Source organism: Centruroides sculpturatus, unplaced genomic scaffold (genome assembly GCF_000671375.1).
Source record: "Centruroides sculpturatus isolate CEXI.00-Female unplaced genomic scaffold, Cexi_2.0 scaffold394, whole genome shotgun sequence".
NCBI classification, from domain to species: Eukaryota; Metazoa; Arthropoda; class Arachnida; order Scorpiones; family Buthidae; genus Centruroides; species Centruroides sculpturatus.
Genome location: NW_019384594.1, coordinates 172,148 through 182,518, shown reverse-complemented (window position 1 = coordinate 182,518; position 10,371 = coordinate 172,148). Strand labels below are relative to the sequence as shown.

The window sequence follows — 10,371 nt, the reverse complement described above, 5'->3', positions numbered from 1 at the left end:
TAAACCATTCTCTGTATTCTACTTAAAATTATTATTAAAATATAATACGAATTAGAAAGAATTCTTATCGTATTTTAATTAAAGTCATTTATTATTCGTGAAAAATTTAATTAATATATGAATTTTAAACAGATATTTATAAAATTTATATTCATTTAATTGCAATTTACTTTAAAACAATTACGTTTTGATTTATTTAAAAGAAAATGAATTAATTATACATTCTGTTATATGAATAATTCTGCCATTTATAGATTTTTATGTTTATAATTTTTGGGGTAATTTTTAATGATATTATAAGCCTAAATACACGGAATAAAATAAAGATTTCTATAGTATAAGGCTATTATATGCAAATTCTCAATATACCTGAGTGAGTAACTCTTCCAATCGCACGCTAAGAGGGAGGTCTGAAATTGGTCTGGACGGAAAATACACCACTACTCGTTTCTCTTGAGTTGCGAATTGCGAGAGTATACTTCGTTTGAGGGCTCCGGGCACTTCCTGTTGATGTAACGAAAGTACTGAAAATACAGCAAACACAAATGCCATGTCACTCACTAGAAAATACCTTCCAGCATAAAGTATTTCATTCAATATGTAAACTATAAATTAAATAAATAAGCTGTTTATATAAGAATGTAATATTTAACATATTTACTTCTAAACAATCAATCAGTGAATCATTTTTAAAAGCATTCGTTAATTATTCACTAACGTGTAGTTAACATATTCAATAGAATAAATTATATTAGAAGATATGTTTTAGCGTAATTTATTCTATTCACTATGTTAACTACGAATTAAATAAGCTGTTTACATAAAAGTATACCAATAAATTACAATAATTATTTTTTAAAAAGCTTTAAAATTTAATTACATTTATATTTAGATACAGTCTATGGATTATATGTTACATTATATAATAGGAAAGCTTGTTCACATAACTAAATACTTAATAGTAATTAAGTGTTTATTTAAAAATAATAATATTAATAATAACAATTAATTTTGAATCTTTATTAAATTATTTATTAAATTCTTTCATTACTTTTGGTATTAATTTAATAAATTGATACAATTTTAACAATAGAAATTACTAATTATTTATGTATTTTACAATATAAAATGTGATAAATATTTGTTAAATGTATTGAATTACGTAAATTAAATATTATTATATTGATACATTAATTAAATAATATTCTTATAAACTCTACAAATATTATTCAAAAATTAATTTATAAAAGTTTGCTAAATGTTGGCTTCACCTTCGAACTTAACGTCAAAAGGAGAAAGCGCATTTACAGGGGAAGAAAACTTTTAATTCGAATTGTACTGAATTCCTATTAATTAGTCATTTGTGATTATAATTTGAAAGTTTGTTTATAAATAGAGAAATTTACTTGATAATTATTATAATTATAGTGTAAATATCCTATTATATTATGAATAAAAATATATCATTTCCTTCTTAGTAAACATTTCGAACATTAATACTATAGATTGCATTTCTCAAATCTTTCTCTAGTTGAACTAAACATTAATTATATTATTTTAAATAAAGAAAATAATATTTTTCAACAAGTTTATCTTCTCATCATTTTAAATTACATTCTCCTGATTGCCATAAATTGAGAAAAGTTTAGACAGCATACTTCAAAAATGCAACTTTCTCTTTAATAACTCATGATACCTAGATGATTATCGAACAAAATCTTTTTAATATTCTTAATTTATAAATTAAACTTTATAAATAAATTTTAAAAATTTACTATACTTTCGCCACTTTAAATTTAGCATTAATTATAGAAAGTATAATGTTAATTTAAATCGAATTTCTTTAACTTTCAGTCTAATAATGAATTCCATTTAGCTTCATGAAAGCTTTCAAAAATGTTTTCCAAAGCTTTTAAAGCAGTTTTAAAGAATAAATAGAGATAATTAAGTTTCTTATCACTTTATAAACATGACTATTTTTATTCCTCCAACCATTTTTTACGAATTTTATATAGTTTCTCGGATACATCCTAATTTATTTAAATATTACTTTATGAGAACTAAAACTAGTTAGCTATTAAGTTAATTAAACAATTTAGACATGACATTCCAATTACTTTTCTCAAATTTAGTTTAGAAAATCTCACTTCATATTATTTTAATAAATAGAATAATGTATCATTGATTCACATGATTCATAATAAATTATACTTTTATACCTTTCTAACACGTGTAGTGCTTTCTTGTTGATTCTCTATAAGAATTTTTTATGCTATATGCACCATGTTTAAGAAATGACCTATTAATAGTGTGCTCAATAATCTGTAGCTTTATTTTTCCACATAGAAAAACAGAAAATTTCTAAATATTCTTTTATATATAACAAATTTTAAATTCTAATATTAACTATTTTATAATTTTTATAATTTCCCATTATTAAAGATCTGGAATGCTCCTTATCTCCACATTCTCTTTGCATCTATTAGCATCAACTACTTTTCTTTTAGAAAAATTTTAAATTATTTTATTAAAATAGCAAACAAGTTTATTTAAATTTATAAGTTTATGAATATATTTTCTGATATTTATCTGTAATTGCGTTATATCGATGTTCCATTCTCATTTACAGCGAATATATCATGTTTGATGAATATGCACAATGAGAATCCTATTGCTATTGGATAAATCTCTCTTTATCATTTAATCTGAAATTAATTAGAAACTAACTTACATTATTTTTAACGTAATTTATTGCGGAATTCCTCGAATAAACTCAACTATTTTTCATAAAATCTTTTTTTCATTAAATTTATTTTTCTTTTTTTTACATTTTTACATTATTTATGCCAAAAAAATACCTTAAAAATCTATTTTGTATGATTTTCGATTAATTTTTCATGGACAAAATATAATTAAATTTTAAAAAATCTCATCTAAATATCCAGTTTATTCTAAATATTCCATTTTAACTAGTTTTGTATCAGAATAACAAGATGATCTTTCNATAAAAAAAGTACTTAAAAATTAATTTAAATCGATAAAATATTAAATGTATTATTTAAAAATGTATAAATATTTATTTTTTCACGTCGAAAAATAACTTTAAAATTCATTCTTTTCGGTCGATTATTCATTAGAATAGAAGAGGAGTTGCTTAATGAATCACGATTAGAAAATGACTTTCCATTAGACTATGCTATTGAGATCATGCATGTATAAAAATATTTACTCAAACTTTATTAGTTGATGTTTACATTTGGTCACATGGTGAGAGTTAGCGAGTGAAAGGTATAGCAGCCATTAAGCTGGAGGCAATGCTTTTCATTGTAACCAGGAACATTATATCTAACGGTCAGATCGATCACTGGAAAATTGCTACTACTTCCAGGTTCTGGCTTTACTAGAATATTAATTAGTAGTGAAATATCTCTTGACACGGATTATTGTGGCCTATTGATTAGTATGACACTTCTCACACGTAAAACTAATGAATGTTTAGAAGACATAAACTCACTCGTAAGCTGGGAATTTCATTCATAATTATCCTCTTTTTTTCCTTTATAAACTAACCTGGAATGAGTCTAGCTTTGGAAAAAGTATAACATAGAGAATCCCTCTTCCATAAGATACCTCGAAGTCCTGGGAATCTGTTCACCTGTTTTGTTTAAAGAAATATTATTTAAAATTGAATTTGCGATAGGAAAAATGATCGTGTATAAATTGAAAAAAATGAATAAAAAAATTACATATTTATGCTCACTTTATGATAAGTGTGGAGTTTAGAATATTCTTCTCTTCCTAAACACGGTTTAGTTTCTCGTTCTGTGAACGTTAGACATAAGAAGAGATGCCAATTTCTTGGATCTTCTACTTCTGTATCTCGATCTGTTTAATGAATTTTTTTAGATAATTTGTGGCATTTTCGTATACGAAATTTCCGATGTACGGTACTTACCGTTTCCGAAATAGAATGTATTGTTTTGTACTGGATTGTACCAAAAAGGAAGATGTACTATGAAGTGATAATCTGTTAAAACGCTGAGATACATTGGAAGATCTCGAGCTATGACTGCCCTTTGGCCACGGATAAGGACGACTTTTGGTCCTGAATTGATTGGTCCTAAACATTGGTCCTCTATCTGTAATAGTTGAATATAATGAGAATAAATTTGGTTTATGTTTGTATATATTTAAGATGGAAACAATATTAAAGCCTTTTATAATTTTAGTTATTATTATTTGCTAAAAAAAGCGGTCAAATATGGAAAAAAACTTTACCGAGAAAAATGTGATATAACAGAAAAATACATCGAGAATTACCCACTGATTGGTTTATTCTTTCTTAATGGAAAGCTCCAACGATTAAGAAATACTTTCAACCGAATGAACCTGTATTTAGAGACTTTTCTTAAAGAAAACGACACACACTTTTAAGTTAACTTTTCTTAGAAATGGTCAGAAATACTTTCATAAGCATAATTTTTGCTAAAAAAATTTGTGGATTAAAAACACTTTTTTTACAGGAATGATCGATCAGATAAAGAACTCTTCCTTAAAATAACCACTGAAACCCTCTTTTTTTAAAACAACAATCGTTTAAAGTAGCAATTCTTTTTGTTAAACCAACTTTTTAAAGACCTTTTTTTCAAATTAGCATTATTAAGTATTTCTCAAGAGCATCTTAACCAATGGATTGTAAGAATGATTTTTATGTTTGGAGCATCAAATAGAGTAATCTTTCAGAGACATTCGCTGACTAGAACCATTTGTAAAGCAAGGATAAAGATCCGTTTCTTAAAGGAACCCTAGTGATTGAGGAACGTAGCCTTAGAGGAATGACCTACTTACAGCGGAAGCAATGTATTATTCCTATAATCCAACACTTTCAATTAATTTATAGTATTAAATAGGGTGATTTATTAAAAATACTTGCTGACTGGCACCATTTTAAAGCAAGAATAGAGCCATTTCTTAAAGGAATTCTAATTATATAGAGCCTCTAAACCTTACAGGAATGACTTATTAGTTGGAGAAACAATGCATTAACCTATAATCCAATACTTCCAGCTAATTTATGGTATTAAATAAGGCCATCCTTCAGAAGAACCTACTGACTGAAACCAATTTTGAAACAAATATCTACTGGATAAGAAATGTTTTATTAGAGGACCTCTAATGATATCCTTACAGGAATGGCCTACTAGTTGTGGAAGAAATGCATCATTTCTATACATTTCCAATTAATTTATAACCAATCTTTACCCAAAAACCCTTATTTTTAATTAAATAACACAAAGAAACGTTAATATTTCCCAAATTTACTACACAAAGTTTAATTAAATCATCCACTAATTCATCAATCATTAATTAGTGAATATATAAATATATACAAAGTAAGTTTGTAAAGACTTTAAGAGTAAAAAATAAATTATTTTTAATAAAATAAATACAAATATAATTAAATTTTAAAAAATCTCATCTAAATATCCAGTTTATTCTAAATATTCCATTTTAACTAGTTTTGTATCAGAATAACAAGATGATCTTTCATAAGTTATCATGTTTGTATAGCTGAGATACTTGTAAAATGATAATTTAACAATAATTGAAGCACACTATCTCTTATATTATTACTAAAATTTGCATATTAGCTAATAACAATTAATTTTAAAGTAATCTTCAAACCAATCTAAACCATTCTCTGTATTCTACACAATATCAATTGTTGGCAGTCCACTAATCTTTAACTTCTTAAAATAAATTTATTATTAATATCATGAGATAAAGAAAATTCAATTGAATATTCAATAATTATAGCTTACTGAATTCTCAAGATACAAAAATTTCCATATCTGAGAATTCAGATAAATATATTAATTTGAAATCTAACAAAAAGAGGTATATTATTTAGATAAATCGTACATTGAAATGCCTTAAATCACATGATAAATCTCAAATTTAATTTCAGTTTTCTAATTAAATTTAAAAAATCATTTTACATGTCATTAGTTTGATAATAAACAAATTCGAAACGTGATGTTGGAGATAAGTAAAACTAATGCAACATCCTCTAAATATAAAGAGATGTTTCAATATTAAGAATTTTATTTTATTTTTTTAATTTGAAAGAAGAGAAATTTGAAAAGATTAATTTTCCGGATGGCTAAGAAAATTAATGATTCGGAGAATTATACAACAAACATTCAATATCCTTAGAGATAAATTGAATTCTATAGAATCTCTTTATATTGATTTACTATTGAAAGGTAAAATTAAACAATCTCAAATCGATTCTATACATAACCAACATAAAAGATTTAGTTTCTCTTTATTCGTTCTTGAAGAAGAAGACTTATTAAATCGAAGATTTTAATTTATTGTATAGCGAGTACTTTGTCAATTCTATACAGTAATCAAATTTAGAAGCCATTTATGTCCTCATTTCGAATGCAAATTCTTAGATAATGACTATTTTAGATTTTTAATAAACATGGCAAAAACACCAAATTGTTAAGAGAATTTCAAAAATTATTCATTAAATTAATAAATTTAAATCTAAAAATATTAGATTTATCCTAGATTTATTTGCTAGTGAGATTTTTATAAAAATATCAGTGAGAAGAAAACCATTAAAAGAGGAAAGTGAGACAGTGAAGAAAAACATTTGAGTATACAATTGGAAGAAATAGTGAAAGATATCGGAGCAAGGAAGAGGTAGGATAACCTGGAGAAGACTTATTAACAGCAGAAACTTATATAGACCTATAAAATAGATCATACTTCTATATATAATCTATATATAAATACTACATAGAAATAACGACATTTTTGCTATCTTCTTCTTCCATCAACTAGGAAGAAGATGGAATTTAGATAGAGGATGAAAAATTTTACTTCTTCCTCTTCTTCCATTAGATGATGGAAGAAGAGGAAGAAGAAAAATTCTATCTTCCATTTAGTTAATAGAAGAGGAAAAGACGAAAAATTTTCTATAAANAGAATTTGTCTTTTTAATTATTCACTTTATTATTTTTAATAATAATAAGATGCAAATTGTATTGATAATTAATAGGAAGATACTTCTTGATTCTCGCTTTTATAAGCAAATGACAAGAGTTTCGCTAAATTTCATCTTTTGAATTAATTGATAAACGTGATTTAATATAAATTTAACCAAATATATATGTATATATCTAACATTGAACGTATAAATGTCATCATAACTCATCATAATTTAATATACGTTTATACGACAAATTAATTATGATTAAACGTGACTGTAATTTAAAAAATTCTTCTTAAATAATCAAAATTACACTATAAACATGAATATAGTGATTCTGTATAGAAATAACATTTAAAATCTTTATTCTCCAACCTTTGTTTAGTTGGTAAATGCTTCATTTAGCATACTGAAAGACGTGATTTTATTCGTAGATCGCGAACTATTGGTTTGGAAATGAATTTAAACAGATAAGAAATTTAAAAAATTAAACATTTTTCTTATAATTTTTAAATCGTTGCGTATGAATCTCAATTCTAGTCAAAATAATACGTAGAATTCTACATAGGAAAGCATGTTTAAATAGTACGAACCTAACTCACGACCTTCTTTGAGATGTTTAAGCATCCACTATATAGTCTCACAGGAAGAAAATCATCGTATGAATATATTTATCGATTTTAATAAATGAAGTTCCGTTTAATATAAAAATAAAGAGAGCGAAGTTGCAAGACACTTCCGTTTTAATTTATATATAAAAATTAAATATGTTTTTAATGCGGACTGGAACTTGATAACACGACATTGAAAACTATTCTATTACATAATATATTTATGTAAATTTTTACGTATTTTTTCATATAAAGTATATCTTTTTCTGTTTATAACACAATAATAAATATAATATGTTTATATTTTTCTTTCAAATATAACTTTTTATAAATTATTAAGGGAAATTCCATAAATTTTCTAAATAACCGATGCAAGCGTTGAGTATATGAAACGATGTGTCGACTACATGTAAAATAATCTTATCTTCGATATCTAATGAGTAGTCAGGTGTAAAAGAACACGATTTGTTGACTGATAAGGTAAAGTGAGAAGCATTGGATCGCTTTTTCTAATGAAAAGATTAATTCTGTAAAGAATAAAAACCATAGAAAAAGTCAAAAAAATCGGATATGAAGTTGTCTATTATCCTTATATCAGTCTTTTTTAGTTATAAAAAGAAAATTAATTTTAATTTACAGATTTAAAATTATCACTAAGACCCAATAGAATAGATTAATTATTAAAATAAGCAATTATAAAATTATAAGAGGCATTTTTCTCAAGTGAAATTCTCTCTGTCATTAGCATTTATATATAAATTTATATCAAAGTCTACAGATGAGGCCTTAAAAAGTATAACAACTTTTTAAGGCCTCATCTGTAGACTTTGATTTTTAAGGCCTCTTTTATAAATTTTTTAAAATTAAGCTCGAGATTTCTTAAATTATAGTTCTTATGTATAATTCCAAAAGTTTCGGTTAAGCATCTTTGCATAATTTATGTATAGAGAAGTTACCATGAAAGTTAGTTCATATATAATCAAGTATTCAATATTTGTGATGAATGGAGAGATTGTTTGGAATTCAAATATTAGTTAGAGCCTTATAAATATGGAAGAAATAACGTAAATTGTTTATCCTGTTCAATTTATTAACATGCATTATTCTATGTTTATAATGTTCAGAGTATGCAGCATCTTTAATAGAACGTTTCGTCGATATTTTCTTAAGATAAAGCCATAATTTAATTAATATTGTTCAGTTTAATAATCAAAAGATTAAAATTAATTATAAAAATAAAATATAATAAATCTAATAGAGAATATTCTTAAAAGTTTCTTTAAATTTAGAGATTAATAATGCTACTTAAGTATAGAATAAAAGGGCAATATACTAAAAATAATCAATTAAAATGTATAATATTTTAATTAATAATGTAAATCGTAATTATATTTAACAAATGAATAAATAGATAAATAACTTTTCTTATAAAATATCTGAAATTAAGAAAATTGTAGGCAAAGGATCGAGAGGAAAAAGCAGGAAGAGATGAAGAGATCGACTTAAAAAAACTTGGAAAGAATGGGAAAGAAACATAAAGATGTTACATGAAAGAGAATAATAGGAAAATAGGAAAGGATGAAAGGATTAAACCAATCTGGCCCAACACAAAACGGGGAAGACGAAAATGATATCAATACATTTATCTTCATCTTCATCCTTAAACTTAAGCTACCTTATACAAATAATTAACTCTTATAAAATGATGTACTGTATATATTATCTATTTTGATCCCAAATACTCTCAATTTACCTCCACTAATATTAAATTTAATAATTATTTAAGGTGAAAGTAAAGCTCACTAATCACTAAAATAACTAAAATAATTGCAGTTAGTGATAAAAAGTGAGGAAAGGAGACAATTCCAATTATTTAAAATGTGTTAATTACTCATTAAGTTGATTATATTGCTTTGAGAATTTAAAGGCATATTGAATTCCCAAACGGTAACCTTTACTTATTATTAATTCATGGAAATGTTCAATATATGAATAATAATCGAACATAAACGAGCAATATTAGTTATCCTTGTTATATTAATACTTAAATTATAAATTTATCAAACAATATACATAGATTTATAACGGTTTCTAATATCATTTAGTTCCTATAACTTATAAATACATTTCTATATTATTGCAATGGTTTTAGTCAGTTTAATTGAATTAATGTATAATTAAAATTAATGCTAACTTATAGTTCCGTTTTATATGGTTATATGCAACCCGAATTTATAATAAATTTATATTAATTTTACTCTAAGTATAAACTTTACAGATTTTTAGTGTATTTATATTCTTGTAAACTTCATCATTTATCTTGGATTTTTGTTGGATCTTGGATAAATGGATTTTTGTTTAAAAAATAATTTTTAAGACTATATTTCTAAATAATATTTATTATATTTTCTGACTTTTTTCTTATATTTTATTCTAAAAATCCTTTAACAAGATTTGAGAACTCTAAGATAGATAAAGGTCGTTCGATACAGGCCTTAAATTTATGAGGGGCCTCGAAACAAATATTACAAATTAATTTCTCATCAAATTTTATTTAAAAGCATACGATTTTTTTTTAACTTTTTTCTGTTTTTTAATCCACCGAGGGCCTCAAAAAATGAGCCTTTCTCAGCATCTAAAAGGCCTTATATTAGCTATATAAGCTATAGGTCCTATATATTTTAGAATAATTTTGACATATTATTTATTAAATAATATATATAATTATTTTTCTAAATTCTTCTACGATATTTTTAG

At 24.6% G+C, this 10,371-nt stretch overlaps 2 protein-coding genes across 2 annotated transcripts in view; both read right to left on the bottom strand.

The window, feature by feature from the left end:
- The window catches only part of LOC111624829 (cadherin-like and PC-esterase domain-containing protein 1), a 22,930-nt gene extending 22,409 nt beyond the window's left edge, over positions 1-521 (bottom strand). Inside the window, exon 1 of the mRNA XM_023367784.1 lies at positions 370-521. The gene's annotated coding sequence lies outside the window, so the exon portion shown is untranslated. The remainder of the gene's footprint in view (positions 1-369) is intronic.
- Positions 522-3,124: 2,603 nt separating this feature from the next.
- The window catches only part of LOC111624817, an 8,762-nt gene continuing 1,515 nt past the window's right edge, over positions 3,125-10,371 (bottom strand). The window contains exons 2-5 of the mRNA XM_023367771.1: positions 3,956-4,139; positions 3,761-3,885; positions 3,571-3,655; positions 3,125-3,484 (exon numbers count right to left, since the gene is read on the bottom strand). Of these exons, the coding sequence (XP_023223539.1) occupies positions 3,441-3,484; positions 3,571-3,655; positions 3,761-3,885; positions 3,956-4,139 (438 nt within the window). The 3' untranslated portion in view covers positions 3,125-3,440. The remainder of the gene's footprint in view (positions 3,485-3,570; positions 3,656-3,760; positions 3,886-3,955; positions 4,140-10,371) is intronic.